The sequence below is a fragment of the Sprattus sprattus genome, assembly GCF_963457725.1.
Source record: "Sprattus sprattus genome assembly, chromosome: 7".
Classification (NCBI taxonomy): domain Eukaryota; kingdom Metazoa; phylum Chordata; class Actinopteri; order Clupeiformes; family Clupeidae; genus Sprattus; species Sprattus sprattus.
Genome location: NC_137926.1, coordinates 4,478,550 through 4,497,119, shown reverse-complemented (window position 1 = coordinate 4,497,119; position 18,570 = coordinate 4,478,550). Strand labels below are relative to the sequence as shown.

General features: G+C 44.7%; 1 protein-coding gene across 1 annotated transcript in view; it reads right to left on the bottom strand.

Moving 5' to 3' along the window:
• The window catches only part of tnksa (tankyrase, TRF1-interacting ankyrin-related ADP-ribose polymerase a), a gene marked incomplete at its 5' end in the record, with an annotated part of 135,507 nt that extends 124,012 nt beyond the window's left edge, over positions 1-11,495 (bottom strand). Inside the window, 2 exons of the mRNA XM_080842586.1 lie at positions 9,962-10,186; positions 11,054-11,495. Of these exons, the coding sequence (XP_080698712.1) occupies positions 9,962-10,186; positions 11,054-11,495 (667 nt within the window). The remainder of the gene's footprint in view (positions 1-9,961; positions 10,187-11,053) is intronic.
• Positions 11,496-18,570: the final 7,075 nt, after the last annotated feature.

Below are 18,570 nucleotides of genomic sequence, written 5' to 3'. Positions count from 1 at the left end.
AGAGACACACACACACACACACACACACACACACACACACACACACACACACACTTGATTCTAAACAGAGCGAGGAGCCGGCCGCACCTGCCTCGGACTCGGCGAACGAACACAACGACAGATGTCAAAATTGCGACAAAATTGCCAGATGTGAGCAAACCTGCCTGTTTGCCTGGACTCAAGACGGAGATGCCGAAAATATTTGGGGATAATAATCACAAAGGTGGGGGGGAGGGGGTTAGTATTAAACACATAGTATGTGTGTTTCTCTACCAAGGATCACAAGTCCTGTTGAAACTACTCGTATCTTTATAGGTCTGCAAGCCTTTAAAAAAACAAAGAAAAAACGTGTGGAAGATAAATGAAATGTACCATGAGAATAGACTTGTGGATCTACGGTGGAACCAGGCTAGATGGAGGTTGGTTAATGGGGCTGTATTACCCCCACCGACTCTTCCCTTCCTCCTTGCATCCCACTCCTGACCAATAAAATGGCAAGCCTGGGAGATGTTATTAACTTCATCCATCATCTGATCGCGCTGCTAACGGGCACATCACATCTCCAGCACTGGGACGCTTCTGTTTGTAATGCACCACCCAAGGGTAACTCTAGATCATAATAACGCACCTCACTAACGGCAGGGAGTTAGACGGTCTGGCACGGAGTAAGACAGTCTGTCATCTCCTACCACCACGCCACACTGAGCTCCACCAAACAGGTGTGCTCCCTACGGAGCAGAGTGAACATCAATAGCCAGCACCACCTCCTCTGTGCCCCGTCACCACCTCCTCCTCCTCCTCCTCCTCTGTGCCCCGTCACCAACTCCTCCTCCTCCTCTGTGCACCGTCAGCACCACCTCCTCTGTGCACCGTCACCTCCTCCTCTTTGCACCGTCAGCACCACCTCCTCTGTGCACCGTCACCTCCTCCTCTTTGCACCGTCAGCACCACCTCCTCTGTGCACCGTCACCTCCTCCTCCTCCTCTTTGCACCTTCACCACCTCCTCCTCTGTGCACCTTCACCACCTCCTCCTCTGTGCACCATCACCACCTCCTCCTCCTCTGTGCACCATCACCACCTCCTCCTCCTCCTCTGTGCACCGTCAGCACCACCTCCTCTGTGCACCGTCACCTCGTCCTCTTTGCACCGTCACCACCTCCTCCTCTTTGCACCTCACATCCTCCTCCTCCTCCTCCTCTTTGCACCTCACTTCCTCCTCCTCTGTGCACCGTCACCACCTCCTCCTCTTTGCACCGTCACCACCTCCTCCTCTTTGCACCTCACATCCTCCTCCTCCTCTTTGCACCTCACTTCCTCCTCCTCTGTGCACCGTCACCACCTCCTCCTCTTTGCACCGTCACCACCTCCTCCTCTTTGCACTGTCACCTCCTCCTCCTCCTCTTTGCACCGTCACCACCTCCTCCTCCTCTGTGCACCATCACCACCTCCTCCTCTTTGCACCTCACTTCCTCCTCCTCTGTGCACCGTCACCACCTCCTCCTCTTTGCACCTCACTTCCTCCTCCTCTGTGCATCGTCACCACCTCCTCCTCTGTGCACCATCACCACCTCCTCCTCCTCTGTGTAGCTATAACAGCATAAGAGTTTGATGAGATCATCTCAAACATACGGTGACTCACACACCCAAGAGCCAATGAGGGCCAGTGATTTGGGGAGTGCATGGCAACAAGAGCCCCATTTCTGAGGAGCTCTTCAGAGAGATGCCTGTGGCGTTTTAGGCTCATGAGGGGGGAAAGAAATGGACAAATTAAAAACCAATAAAGAAAAACATATTGTAATGGATGCCGCAAATCTCAGCCTTTTCCTCCTGCAGGAATTAATGTGTGCTAAAAGGCACGCGGCCTTCGCATGAGGCAGGCGCTTGAGGGTGGGGGGGGGGGGGGGGGGGGGGGGGGGGCGGCTTGGTGGGGGGGTGACGGGTTGGAAGAGATGGGCTGATGGGGCGAGGGCGACGGCAGCGATTAAGATTCATGCTGGCACCTCTTGACAGCTGGCCTATCCATCAGAAGTGCGGGCGTCAGAGCGAGCGTGCCTCCAGGACAGCGCCTGATAGGCCCCCCCCCAGTGATCGGCCCCACCAATCACGCGTACACACCACCGCCGTCGCCAACAGTCACGACATCTGATGCGGGAAAAACGGGCGCAGGTGTGTGTGTGTGTGTGTGTGTGTGTGTGTCTGGAGTGTGTGCGTATCTATGATCTATGGAAACACTACACAACATCCTGCTCATCACAAAGGCAGTTGGCTGAGAACAGATCTATAGATTAGTCTATACGCCATATGTTTACATATTCTAGACTGAGGCCCTTTTGTATGTGTATGCAAAACATTTGCCACCTTTGTGTGTGTGTGTGTGTGTGTGTGTGTGTGTGTGTGTGTGTCTGTGCCCACCATAGGGGTCGAAAACCCATTTCCGCCAAAACCAACATCAACGGCCCTGGCAGCTGTGTGTGTGTGTGTGTGTGTGTGTGTGATGTGCGTGTGGTATATTTCTGGAATATGTGTGTGTGTGTGCGTGTGGTGTAAATGTGTGTGTGCGTTATATGTGTGTGTGTGTGTGTGTGCGTTATATGTGTGTGTGTGTGTGTGTGTGCGTTATATGTGTGTGTGTGTGCATGCATGTGGTATATATGTGTGTGTGTGTGTGTGTGTGTGTGTGTGTGTGTGTGCGCGTTATATGTGTGTGTGTGCATGAGTGTGGTATATATATGTGTGTGTGCGTGTTATATGTGTGTGTCTTCTATATGTGTTTGTGTGTGTGTGTGCTATATGTGTGTGTGCTGCAGGTTCCACACAGGTGTGAGCCACAGCACTGGCCCTGGCAGCTGAAAATGGCTGATCTGAGCGGAGCTGCCCATGCAGCAGCAGTACCCCAAAGGTGCCCACTTCACCACGCCACTGATGGGGGGCAGCTGGGTGATGGTACCCCAAAGGTGCCTACTCCACCACCCCACTGATGGGGGGTTAATACGAGCTGGGGGGTTAATATGAGGGGCAATTATGACAGGCAGCCATTGAGAGGCGGGGCTTAACAGGAAGATGTGAGTGACAGGAGCCAACCACAGGTGAGAGGGGTAATGGTTCACTCACACACACACACACACACACACACACTACCACTTAAAATGAGTGGAAAAGGGTGTGTGTGTGTGTGTGTGTGTGTGTGTGTGTGTGTGTGTGCTATATGTGTTTGTGTGTGTGTTACTGTGGTGATCCCATCACTCTACGATAGCACCCTACACTCCGTGAAGATTGATTCACCCTAACGCTGTTTGTGTGGAGATTCATTACTCATACACACACCACACACACACACACACACACACACACACACACACACACACACACACTGCATGCAGACAGGCCAGGAGCATCACCAGCCGTGCCATCCATCCCCCTGTGTGTTCCGAGACTGACAGTGAGCGACCTCTAGTTTCACATTGGACCCGGCGCTGCTCAGCGCTAGCAGACACACACACACACACACACACACACACACACACACACACACACACACACACACACACACACACATAGACACAGTAATTAATGCCCCCACACCATCGCCCCTAATTAGCACAACTAATGCCAATTACTTATTCATGGTGCAAAACGCTGATCATCATCATCATCATCATTACATTTACATTACATTTAGCCATTTAGCAGCCAGGCACCTTAATCCACAACAGCTACGCTCTATGCCGTGGACATCCATTTCAATCCTGGCCCTCCCAGGGAGGCCGACCTTGACCGCGCTTCCATCAGGTCCTCCCACGGGAGAGTCATGACTTGGCTTCTTGGCTGCTTGTGGGGTGTGTGTGTGTGTGTGTGTGTGTGTGTGTGTGTGTGTGTGTGTGTGTGTGGATGGGTCGGTAGTTATATAAAAACCTGACACTGAAAGAAGATACAAAGGCCAGTGAACGGAGTCTGGCGATAGCTAATAGCCACCCCGATGACACTGGAGAACTGTCTGTATTATGAAAGCTGCCGTCAGAGTGGAAACGTTTCGGTCGAGCATTAAGCTGAAAAGATCATCGGTGCCTGCCGACCTGCCCACCATCCAAGACCTGTACACCTACAGAGTCCACTCTTTGCACTCCATGTTGTGTATACAGTTCACAGCTCCTGTATATATCAATTCCTGTATATTTCTTATATTTCTCAGTCCATATATATCCATCCCTCCTTGTATATATTTCTTATATTTCTCAGTCCATTGTGCTGTTGTGTTGTATTGTTTTTTGCTGTGTTGTTCAGTACAATGAGAGCCACTTAACCCGGAGTCAAATTCCTTGTTTGTGCAAACTTGCTTGGCCAATAAACGGGATTCTGATTCTGATTCTGATTAGAAATGTATTAGCTATCCCGGTGGGCAAGTGAGTCGCCCAGAAGAGGGCCTCTCTGCACAGGTAAAATAATAGTATGTCAAATAAATAGTGTTTGTAATAAATCTGTTACATTTTAAGTTATGCCACTTGAGTGCAAAGCAATCAGGTCTAGGAACTTGGCAGCACACGTGGATAATCTGCTTGTTCCGACTAACTCGTCCGTGAACTGCGATGAAGGCTGAGCGATGAAGAGCTCCCTCAGTGCCAATGGGAGAGTCTGCACAAGCGCTTTCAGCCTGCCATTTCTAGACTAGACTACCAGAGAAGCGTTTTATTTCGCCTTCTTGAATGGCAGCAGAAAAGGCAGCGGTTAGGGGCGGCAATAATACCTTCCCTGACAGGTATTCCCATGATTTCGATGGCAGGCCAGAACACCGCAAAGCCGAACGCAACAAGAACATTACTCATTTTCAGTCAGGGTTTAGCGTTAGCGACTGGGGCCCTTAGCTGCTGGAGGATCTCTGACACACACACACACACACACACACTCGGCCGAGGGAACAGAGTGCATTACGGGAGGCCTGTGTGAAAAGAGTCACTGTAACGTGAATACCAGTGGACACAAACAGAGACAGCCACACAGGGCTTTGTGTTCAAAATGGCAGTTGGAGATAAGGTCTGGTCTTTGTGTTGTGCCAGATACAACAGACATTCCTTTGGAACCATTAAGGCTATTAACCCAACAGTTGAAGACCTCTTCAATCATACAAACACGTACACACGGACAAGAATGTTTGTTGTAAGCGAATAGATTAGCTATAGCTTCAGGAGAATAGATCTGAACGCGACCCTCCCTCCTTCTCCCTCCGCGAGTCCTTCGCCTTGACCCCCCCCACTAAGTGATCCTTACTGGGTGTGCAGACGGCCATTGTGATGAACATGACATGCTGTGGATGATCACTCATGAGAGCCACAGCCCCAGACACACACACACACACACACACACACACACCACACACACACACAGATCAATCCTGAGAGCCCAATTTACCACCTGACAGTCACGCCGAAGAAACGAGACCTTTGTCAAGGCAGGTGTCAACGCCCTGTCAAAATACTCCTATCATACACGTACACAAGCACGCGCATGAACACACACACAATCGCATGCGCGTGCGCGCACACACACACACACACACACACACACACACACTCGCATGCATGCACACACAAACCCACTCGCATGCACACACACGCACACGCGCACACACCCACACACACACCCACCCACTCGCATGCACACACACACACACTCGCATGCACACACACACTGTCAGGTAACTTGACAAATCATCCTCAACACCTTGGTTATTATTGCTCCGCCAGATTCCATGATCACTTCATCATGTACACTGTTGCCTTGGAAATCTGACCATCCTTTTTTCCCCTCAGAGGAACAAAAAGAGATAACGACAATCCTACAGCAAGCAACACATTGAATGCTGAGCAGAACGAGAAATTATAGGCAGGGTCCACGATTCTGGCTGAAGATTGTTGATAATTAAGATGAACAGCCAATCAAATCGTAACCAAATACTGGCACATGTTCCAATAAAAATCTATGCTAGGTGAAAGATTCCTTTTCAGAACTAATCACACCCCTCTCAATCTCTCTCTCTCTCACACACACACACTCAGCAACTGCTTACCTGGCGGCAGGACAAGCAGCTTGCACTTCACTTAGCTACTCGTTATGCCGAGCCGGATCGTAACAAGCATTCAGTCATATTAAAAACTATCAAACAAACACAGGGGGCTGCTGGTGTTTCCAATAGATAACCTATTCCTTGCATAGAAACTAAAAGCTGCTTCCCCATGTCTCTTTGTCCTGTCCTTTGGAACTGTTAAGAGTGCCAGTGCCAGAGGACCCTCAGGGATCCACTTGGTGTGTACCTTGAGAGCATATCTGACATGTACTCAGGTGCATGACTGTGTAGTGATTTATAGACTAGTAAAATAATCTTAAAATCTATTCTGAAACCAACAGGTAAACAGTGCAATGATTATAAGACTGGTGGGATGTGCTCCCTCCTTCTTGTTTTGGTGAGAAATTGTGCTGCTGGATTCTGTATTATTTGTAAATGATTAATGGCTTTTTTTGGAAGACCAGACAAGAGCGATTTACAGTAGTTTAGCCTGCTCGAGATAAAAGCCCGCATCAGTCTTTCAGTGCAAGCCGGAGAAGGAAACGGCTGCACCTTAGCAATGTTTTCTTAAGTGATAAAAATATGTTTTAATCATATTTTTGATATGGGTTTCTAAATTTAGTTACGAGTCAAATATGACACCTAGGTTTCTGCCCTGGTACTTGGTCTTAAGTTCTAGTGTTTCTAAATGTGCACTACTGACATATACCACTGACATATACCGGTTTTGTCTTGGTTGAGCTGGAGAAAGTTCTGTGACATCCATACATTTATATCAGCAATGCAATTCACCAAGCAATCAATAGAGCTTTAATTTATGGTGTTACAGAAATATAGAGCTGGATGTCTTCCGCGTAGCAATGGTAAATTGTGTTGTGCCTCCAAATGGCACTACCAAGGGATAATATAATAGACTGAAAAGTAGGGGACCTAAAATGGATCCTTGAGGGACCCCACAGGTCATACAAATGTTTTTTGAGCTGTGGTCTACAAGGGCGACAAAGTATTCCCAGCCCGTTAGATAGGTCCTAAACAGGTGAGGCCAACCCAATTTTTAAGTCTTTTAATAAGGATATCATGATCTACAGTGTCAAAAGCTGCACTCAGATCCTGAAGGGCAAGGACAGATAGTTTTTTAGGGTCAGCATTTATTCTGAGGTAATTTACAACCTTGACTAACGCCGTTTCTGTGCAGTGATGATTTATATAAAAATATAGCTATGAATTATGAATATAATTGTGCTATAAGTCAGGATTAAAGTGCATATTTTTAAATCAAGTGGTAGGCTATGCATTCATATTTCCCCACATTAATACTGAGTATGGTTGAGGTGCCTTGTCTACCCTCATAATAGCCTCTCCATGTGTTCACAGCAAGCAGAAAAACAAGTCTGAGCTTCTGAAAACTGGAGGGCCAACTCATGCTATTTTTCCACGAGCAAAGGAGTTAGCCATTGCAAACAACACAGGAAGGCCCACAATGGAGGTTCTGGCCTTGGTTGTAGCTCAAAGTCCAACCCTGGGTGATATCATACCAATTGTTTCGACTGCCCAGTTTCATAAATTATGTAGTTCACATGTCTGTCTTATGTACAGTTGAAGGGGATACAATTGAGCTGCCCAAGCTAGCAGACTTATATTTTCCACAATAACAGAAATATGACTTCCACCACATCCTCCAGCCCTAGTCTCGTGGCCGACTGTTGAAATACGGTAGAACTGGATGAGGGAAGAGCTGCCACTAACAGGGCTCTGATGTAGCCCTTTTAAGGGATATCAAGGGTGCTATTATCTCAACTGGCACTGCATAGCACAACAAGGTAAAGCGTTTAAATGGCAGGGAGAGATGCTCAAATCCCTTCCATGCACGGTAAAGTTAAGCTATTGACTTCATGAAAACTGTAGTACATGTAAAAAAAAAAGCTCAGAATGCATGGCATACTGTAGGAGGGAGCCGGAGAGCCTCCCTTTCTAGACTCTTATGAATAACGCGCTGTGTTGTTGTGTGTAGTGTTGAAGCAACTGTGGGGAGAATGCATACATAACGCATGAACCCCACCCCCACAGTTCATTACACACAATAACAGGGCCTTCCGCCTGCCTGTCCTCCACGCCGTGTGCTTTAATATGCCGTGGAGGAAAACAAGAGAGATACAGCGGTCCCAGTACACACATAAATGGATAGATGATTTTCGCCCGGGTACACAAATAGGCTCCTCCACTTTCGTCTGAACTGAACAAGGTCATAGGCTGGAGAGGCTGGAGGAAGACTGTGAGGCGAGCGAGTGAGTCCAGTTTCAGCGGCGGTGAAAGTGATCTAACGTGATGTTCCTCCAGGACAGCCAGCCTCTGCTTCCCCTCACAAAAGGGAGGGGTCAGAGAGGCCACTGGGGGGACTGCGGAGGCGGGTTTCGACAGCGGCAGCGGAGACGCCGAACACTGAGGTGCCTGTGTTCGCTGTGAATAAAGGGCCAAACATGCTTGGAGTGGCAGGAAAAAATGTGTGGTTTAATGCTGCTTGTGCAAGCAAACAGCCATGCTGGCACCAGTAAACTCTCCATCTACAGACATGGGACCAGGTTTATGAAGCAAGTCGCACTAAAAGTTTCTAACTAAAAGTTTTCTCCTAAATCCTATTCCCGCAGCTACTGAGACCAACTTTTACCAAGAAAAAGCAAGAACTAAGCTAACAGAGAGACTCCGTTGCTTGGTTGATGCGTGGATGAGTGACAGGTCTGTGCCGGTGGGTAGCCATATGCTACATTGCCTTCGGCAAACAACAAATAAATACATTTGTATGTACGTCACATAGGCTAAGCACTCACACATTCAAAGAGGCAAAAACTAAAACAAAAAACCACAACAGCAAACTATCCCAAAAAGGTTTTCAACACCTTACTGTTTAGCCTGTCAGCAATGGAGGCTGGCACAGTGGATACATCTCCCAATGCCATGAGGCTGGCAAGGGGGTTGCTTTAAATTCTCTGATTCCAACAAACTCTTACATTCAACTATTGCCTGATTAAGGGTAGCAATAGTCTGGTCACAAGACTTCCTTTGAAGATAATTGGGCACTTCTAAAAACGAAACCGGCCACTTTACACAGGAAGTCTGAACTGTGGAAGTACACTGCGGATGCTTGTCTTATCTTGTACTTTAATCTGTCCTTAAACGGTCCTAACATTTTGATGCAAACCAGTCATGGGATCCAACCAGTTGCAATAGAGTAACGAGTTACAGCACAGGAGATTATAACTGGAGTTTAAGACATACTACATTCAAGCATTTGAACAAGTCCTAAATCACATTTTACAAGAAAATACCAAGGGTAGATATGCAAGTCTCTTATCTGCATTTGTCAAGCATATTGCATGCGTTTTAGAAAATCCCATTACTTAGGTCACTGATGTATAAGATAAAATACAGCTGATCTGATATTGAACAATAAAGGTTTAGCAAAGAAGAATGACAAGTTGCAAAGAGGCATCTAAACGTTAAAAGAGGGATTCCTAAGAGAGAGGAATGCTCCCTTATTAGGCTAACCAAACCCAAGGGCTGCTAGTTAGTGAAGAGAGAAGATAACAGGAATTGAAGTGATACATCTGCAAATAGTTTCTGTGTGCTTTTCATTGTAGCTTACCACCACACAGCAATGTGTACACTTAACCAAAGGTAATCATTTCCTTGTCAGCTGAAAACTCACATTCTTAATACTAAACAATATACCTGAGCAAACCTAAACCTCAATGACAATCAACAATGATTAAATGTAGCCTACTCCAAATGTTGCAGTGTACACCTCCGACTGAAGGAATATCCACATCAGTATCACTCAGTATTACATGATATTTGGAAAAGTCAAAAGCTTACTAAAGACATTCAAGAACATGGCGAGAACTTACCGATGCACACATCAATTTTGCCCTTGATGGCTGCCTCATGCAGTGGTGTGTAGTTCCAATTATCACGGGCGTTTGGGTCAGCCCCTTGGCACAGCAGGAGACTGACCACCTCAGCGTGGCCAAAGGAGCAGGCATTATGCAAAGGAATTAAACCACCGTCATCACGGGCATGGACGTTTGCCCCGGTCTGAAGGAGATGCTCCACCACGTCCTTCCTCCCAAAACCTGCAATATTTCAGATCATATGTGAAGTTCTAGTTTCCACACTTAACAGTAAAGACATTCATTTGACTGTAGTATTAATGTAAAGTATTAATGACATTAATAGTTATACTGACTGGCTTTTGGCATGTATTCTGATCATTTGTATTTATTATAGACGAAGGATTACGACTAGGCTAAATTAGGCTTCTTACTTTAAAATGTTATGAAGACATTTGTGATTTTACAATAAACAGCAAAACAACACGACTGCACCACAAAGTCGTTTAAATATTCAGTACAAGTTTTGGTCGCATCGGCTTGCCTTGCAAAATGAATGGGTTAAGGTAGTGACAAAAGTTCCACAATAATCCTGAGGTTTTAACTCCAACACCAAACGTTTTGATGTGAAAAATCTGCCAGCAAACTTGCAAGCGATAACTATAGAACCATCCAAATGGAAATGACGTTAGTCTTCCAAATGTTATTGTAACTAAGAACGTATTTTTTTATAGTAATGGTTTGCATGTCACCTAGGATATATTTCCCAGCCCAAACCGCAATAAACTATGTTAAGCTGAATTATCTGCGTTGTTTAGCTAGTATTTTATGACACTGGGTCCCAAAAGCACTAGCCACAAAGCTAGCTGTGTAAGCTAATGAACAACTGCTGAAGTTATCAAATCACAAAAATCAAAACAAACAACTCGAAACAAACATCCATCAATTACTTATCAATGCTACCAGTCAGGCCATTTAATAAGGCATGCTAGCGAGTTCTCACACAACTTCTGGTTCGACAGATAGCTAGCTTGCTACCTGCTCTGCAAAATAGCTTAGCCGCTGAAGAATAATATTTACTTGCGATAGTAAACTTAACAGTTATCATACCTGCAGCGAAATGCAGCGGGGTCGATTTACGACCAGCCATGTCTTTAGCATTCACATTAACCGAATCCACCAGTCTCTTCACCCGTGATACGTCCCCATTACGACAGGCCTCGAAAAGCTCCCGAAAGGCTCCACTGGTCCCGCAGCCTCCGCTCCCAGGGCTGTTGCTGCCTGAATCCGGACTGGAGCCACTGCTGCTGCCGCCAGCTGTAGATGAGCTAGTAGAGCTGCTACCGCTCAGGGCCGGAGCAGGGAGGTCGGGGGAGACTGGAGATATCTCCGGATCAACCACACTCTCCTGCTCGGATCCAGCCACCGGCGATGCTGTCGACCCGCCGGACACTGGGGGTGATCCCGGAGGAGTGAGAGTATGAGTAGAGGGTCGCGGTGGGGATGAAAGGTTTGATTGTTGCTGCTGGGATGAGCGACGAGACGCCGCCATTTTCATCAGTCCCTCTGGCAACAAAAACAGTTCTGTTGAACTTCCGGGGAGTGGGAGGGAAACTTCCGGCCTTGAGTTCGCCAGACAGCGCACACCAATGGCGCACACAGGTGGCCTACTTCATGGAGTGCCAGTTGTGTACACAATTTTTATTCATGTGGATGCATTTCCTCACTTCATGTTTTCATATGATGGCGCAAGCAATAATATATTTTGCTTTCTACGTTTTAGTTTTATTGTAGCGATCTCACAATTAGGTGTATATTTGGCTCTTTTGCTGTTTATTAAGATAATAATAAATAAGAATAACATTTTATTTGATTGCACCTTTATGACACTCAAGGTCACCTTACATCATACAACATCAATACAAACATGCATTGGTCATCAATACAATAACAGAAAATAAGATGAAATAAAGTGGAGCTGATGCTAGTTTAAAAAGGTGAGTTTTAAGAGCTTGGGTACAGCATAGTAGAATGCCCCTGCACCCATTGTGGTGACGTTGATGACTTGTAGTGCTAGTGGCCCTACTGATGATGACTGAGAGGAACAAGAAGGACTGTAGGTCTAAATAAGGTCTATGATATAGGCAGGGGAAATATTATGATAATCTTTAAATGTCATTAATAGGTGCATTCGTTGTACTACAGGGAGCCAGTGTAATTAAGACAGCAGGGGTTTGACATGGTCAGTGGACTTTGAGCGGGTAATAATCCATGGCGCAGAGTTCTGGATGAGTTTGAGCCAGTGAATGAGTTCGTTGGGGATGCCTGCCAGGATCGCATTGCAATAGTCAATGCGTGACGTGACCAGAACGTTGACTAGGACTACAGTGGAGTGCTGTGTGAAAGCAGGGCACAGTCTTGAGGCCATTGTTTATTTGGCTGGAGAAGGAGAGAATACTGTCCAAGATGACACCAAGGCTCTTAACCTGTTTGGAGACAGTTATGGCTGCATCACCAATGGAAAGTGAACAGACCATAGTTTTTGAGAATGTGCATTTGGTGCCAATGAGAAGTAGATCAGTTTTACGGCTGTTTTAGGTGGTTGTTTGTCATCCACATCTGTATACCATGGACACAAGCAGTGAGGGTACTGCAGGGTGGAGTAGAAATGGGCTTAGTGAAAACATAAAGCTGTGTATCACCATATCATTGAAAATGGATGCCATAATGCAAAAAAATGGTTAATTATAAATAGATGCCACCCCAACACTGAACCTTGTTGAACTCTGTTATAAACTATGGGGTTTTCAGACTGGTAATTCTGTATTTGTACAAATTGTGTTCTTTCTGCCAGATGGCGGGCAAACCATTGCTAAACATTGCCAAAGACTTCAATGCAAGTCAGACGATCCACAAGCAGCTGATGGGATATAGTATCGAAGGTGGGACTGAGGTCGAGGAGAATGAGGGTGATCCTGGACCTGAGATGACACCCTCCACTCAAGGACTTTTGATATAAATGGCGAGTTGAAGAGAGGTCGATAATTATTAAAGTCATCAGGATGCCGTCAAGGCTTTTTTTAGTGTTGGTTTTGACGATGGCCACTTTTAATGAAGGGGAGACTGTGACAGTGGTAAGAGAAGTGTTAATTATTGAGGTTATCTGAAGGGCAATAGGGGGCAGACATGTTTTAATTAAGGTTGTTGGGACAGGATCCAGCTGACAGGTGGGGCAATTGCATTTTCTGATGAGATCCAAGATGTGACTTTCTGCCTGCCTGAATTCATATACAGTACCAGTCAAAGGTTTGGACACACCTTTAATTTTTTGGAGAATTGTTTTCTTTACTATTATTATTTTTTACATTGTAGATTAATACTGAAGACATTTTAACTATGAAAGAACACATATGGAATGATGTACTAAATACAAAAGTGTTATTTACCATGTAGAGAATGATGAGAAAATAAAAAACTTCTCAAAAATTGAGGTGTGCCTAAACTTTTGACTGAAATCTTTCGACCACAACATCTCAGAATTGGCTTATGATTTGTTGCCCTTGTACACTCTCACCTGACATATCCCAACATTTGACCTTCAAACTCCCAAAACTTTTCTTTAAAGTAAGCACAGGTATTTTTCGGATCTTTGGAGCTGAGTTACTTATAAAAAGAGTCTTGCTTGCCATCTCATGCTGTGGAGGAAAGGTAAAGACAACAGAAGTGCTTCTTCCTGACATGATCACCTGCATTGCACAAAATGAAAGCAGATAAGATAAGATAAGATAAGATAAGATAAACTTTTATTAATCCCGTTAGGAAATTCACGTGTCATAGCAGCAAGATTTATGAAGCGAATAGTATAGATATACAACAGAAATAAGATAGGAAAGATAATCAACTCATTTTGAGCATTTACTGATTCATTTTTTAATAGCAAAGTGTGTGGGTCAGTGGATCACAATCGCGTTTATTGAAAAAGGATGATATAACAAGATTTCGTCATCTTGTAACAAAATAATTTAAGGCAACCGAAAAGAAGTGGTTTCTGGGAGAGAGTTATTTCCCTCTGGCATATACTTGGGATGGGAGGGGATTTGCAACTTTGCAGAGCGTTTACATTCACAAACAGCTAAATAACACACTAAAGGAAAAGGGAAGACCGGAAAAGTATTTAAAGAGAATTGTATCTTTTTAATTTAGTGAATTCACACCACATGTACGGGGACAAGTCAACGACTGAAATCCAGGTTTAATAGAGATATTAAACACCAACAAAAAGTAAATAACTCAACCCAACCGTACTATAAATGTCAGTGTCAGTTCTTAAATGATGTTAGTCCTTACTCATTTTACGGAAGGCATTAAGGTTCATTTTAAAGTTTTCTTTACATTTCTATGCCCATGTTCTATATTCAACCTTCCCAACTCTGTCAGAAGCCACCAATCAGAGAGGAGCTATTTTTAGTACATCAAACAGCGGGGCTCAGTCTGCCTGTCATTGCTTACCACCAGCTGTTTACCGGGTCACTGTTATACTTCTCCTTGACCCTCGATCACTTTCCCATCAATCATTGATCTGGTATTAAGTCTTCGCGTGACCTGTCTGCCAAAGGCAGTTTTGAAATCCAATCGCTTTCATTAGAATTGATCAGAGTTATTTAATAAAGAGACGGAGATCAAAGCTTTTAATATTGTTCGTCAGTTATTAACATTTGGCGACATTCCAGATGGAGTTCCCATCAGACATTTGGAAAGTCAAACATTTGTATTTGCTTAGTTCAGCAACACAGAATGTAAACCAACACCTAATGGTTATGTATCCAGTGAGTTCCTCGCCTACAAACCTTTGAAAATGTTGAACCGTCTGACTTGTTACGCGGTGGAAACTGACCCTGTTGACACACTGACCAGATTAAACATTCCACACTTAATGGAGGCTTGGTAGCCTGGAGTGTTTCGAGACTTGAAAGCATATTTCACAGAAGCTTCACCACTATCATATTTATAAGTAAAGCTATGTGGCCAGCAAATACACGTTTTCTAAGTTTTACACTGACCACTGGTATTGTCCTCCCTATGTCAGCAAGGCAACGCATCAGTTCATTTCCAACTTGCAGCAGTCATGTTTAACGTGTCGGAGCCTTCAGCCACACTGTGCTGAGGAAAGGGTTCAAATATGATCTCATTAAGGTATTACTCATCCCTGGCCTACTTTGGTCATGTTCATAAGTTCATAAGACACTAGGGGAGATACACTGTAAACTGTTTATGAAATAATAGTTTAATAATTAACTTCAAGGCGTGTGGTGAAGGGGAGAGAGGAAGAAGGAAATAGACCAAAGGGCGCAAAAGGCCCCTTTCATTCATATCAACATTAGTCATAATAAGAGATGTGTGTGATGATTATATCAAGTTTATACTTTTAAAGTATAAATATAAAAACGGATGTAGCTACATAGTCTCACTCCTAATACCTGAGGCCAGCATTACGCTAGGGTAGATCACAAACACACACACACACACACACACACACACACACACACCCACACAATCGGTTCCCCTTCTTCACAACACAAGTAGTTTCCTTTAATACTGAGACTGCAGCCTCAGTAGGAAACTTCCCACGCTGTGCATGGGCACATGCTCCAATCAGATGCTCTCTTCTTTAGCGGACCACAACTCATTCAGCCAATCGAGAGCAGCATTTGAATCACACTGATTTAAAACAGGAGTGGGTAGAAGATGTGCAGGCCACGCTGGGTTCCATAACCAGGACTGAGAAGCTCTTGTTTAAGGATCTCATTGGTGCAGCCTCCAGATGCCTCTCCCCACATCACAATGGTTGCTCCTAGAAACCAATATACTATATCACGTTATACCCCCTGAGCTGCTGAGACAGATGTCAACATCCATGTGGAGGATGTTTCACTGGGGGAAAAGCAAGCCTTTAAAGGAGCCCTCTATTTTTTTAACCTGGGCCCTATTTCCCCATCTTTTTGGGACAAAAAAACTATATCTAAATCAGTCCTGTTACCAGAATTCTCTGACTTTACCTACATTTCCCTGGGGATTAATAAAGTATCCATCTATCTATCTAGCTATATATCTTCACATTACAGGGTGCACTGACACTGTGTTTGAATTTCAAAATGATGTTAAGTACACAGAGTACACATTGGGAGCCAAGTATTTGCTTTAAAAAGGTCAAAGATGGAGATGCTGAGTTTGCACCCGGTGCATGGTTCATGTTCGTCAAATATTAAGTGAAGGAACATGTATTCCAGAACGTGTCATTCAGAACGCGGGCTGACAGAGGTACAGGAGGTAGACAAGTCGTTTAGTAATCAGCAGGTTGCTAGTTCGATTCCCCTTGAGCAAGACACTGAACCCCTAATTGCTCCTGATGTGCAGTGTGCCATAAGTGTAATCATTTAAAATGTGTATACCCCTTGTAAGTCGCTTTGAATAAAAGCGTCTGCTAAATGACTAAATGTAAATGTAGTGACTGTTGCCCTTTTCAAACAGGACTGGGCCTTTTTTTTTAGAGAGCCAATACGTCTGACAGTTCTAACCACATGTGCATTATGTATCAAAGCAGGATATTAAAAAGTCAGTTACCCGTCTATGACCAGTAATTCATTCTGTTTGTAGGACATTCTGATTCTGATTGAAATACTCTGAAAGGAGACTCTGGTCAGTCAGGAGTTGTTAGATGTTTTGACAATAACAAATAACCCTGTTTTGATCACACACAATTCAGTACAGAACCTTGAGGGACTTGTAAGTACTATTTTGTTCCTGTTTTTTTAATCACCAAACTGCAAACATGTTGTGACATAGGGAAAAGGGTATACAAAAAAACAAACAAAAAAACATTTTGTATATATACCTTTTCTGTAAGGCTATAAGGCTATTGTTTACATTCACCATTAACAACCACAGCCTGAGGTCTGCATGATATAATCTCTGGAATCTTTGGGGTGGCAAGCGTTTGACCTCCTGGTCTCTCTACAGGTCAGGGGGGGGGGGCGAGTAAAAACGAGGAAAAATTTGACATCAGACAAAATGCTGCGTCTGAGTTAGGACAAACGACTAAGGAGACAACTAAAAAAAGAACGGGGGCGACGGGGAAACCTTGCTCCTAAAACTCTGCTCTGTCTTTAAAACACTAAAGGCCGCCGTCCCTTTCGCTCTAGTGTTTCCTCCACACCCAGGTGATCGCGTGAGGGGGGAATAGCCTGGCAGGTCATGACACTTGACGTCATGACATTTGATGCGCGTGACACTTGACGTCATGACATTTGATGCGCGTGACACTTGACGTCATGACATTTGATGCGCGTGACACTTGACGTCATGACATTTGATGCGCGTGACACTTGACGTCATGACATTTGATGCGCGTGACACTTGACGTCATGACATTTGATGCGCGTGACACTTGACGTCATGACATTTGATGCGCGTGACACTTGACGTCATGACATTTGATGCGCGTGACACTTGACGTCATGACATTAGATGCGCGTGACACTTGACGTCATGACATTTGATGCGCGTGACACTTGACGTCATGACATTTGATGCGCGTGACACTTGACGTCATGACATTTGATGCGCGTGACACTTGACGTCATGACATTTGATGCGCGTGACACTTGACGTCATGACATTTGATGCGCGTGACACTTGACGTCATGACATTTGACTACAGGAGAGCAAAATTAGCTGAGGACTACCTCAAAATTCACAATGTCTTGATATAGTGTAACATATAGATGAAACCGATTACATTTATAATTATCTAGCTGTCTTTTTGAGAAAAAAAGACATACTATTGTCCCCTATAGCCACATAGATGTCCAAATAAGATGGCCCCAGAATAAAATGTATTGCCAAGTAGGTTTACACCTATCTGGAATTTGCTCTGGTGTATAGGTGCATACAGTAAACATAAAACATACAAACACAGTACTACACATATTATAAAACATAAAAACACAAAGGACTGCACATGAGAGAAGTACTTTAGATAAAACACAGTATATAGGATACAATATAAATATATATATATATGTTAAAATGTACATTAGAAGGCAAAATGCAAAATGCAGGGCAGGAGTGCTAAAGTGAATGTGCAGTGTGCTACCATAACACAGACTTCAGGAGTGGGGGCTTCTAAAACTACATTACGGCCTACCAGTGAGAAGCCAAGTAGCCTATTGATACATATCATGAATACATTTCTAACTTTGTTTTGACAGTTTTCAAAGGAGGAGGCCTGATTGAAAAAGCGTCTGAACTCTGAGGATGCAATGAAGTGACTGCAGTGCACCTACCTCTACAAAACAGCTCCACAGGATCCAACGTCCCAGGACGGCCACCGATCACTCCCTGGAATGCAACCAGCATGCCTAATGAGTCGTCTGTGATTGGTCGATGAAACGTGTCCACGTGCACCCGGTGTGATCTTCGCCCAGCGTGGTCTGATTGTCGCACTTCGGTGCTAAACAGGATCCTGCCCACCGGCCTACTTCAATCTTTCCACAAAACTATCTTGCATAACAGCAGCGTGGAAGAAGACAGAGTGCCGGTAAAGATCCAATGGACATGTCGTGGCAGAG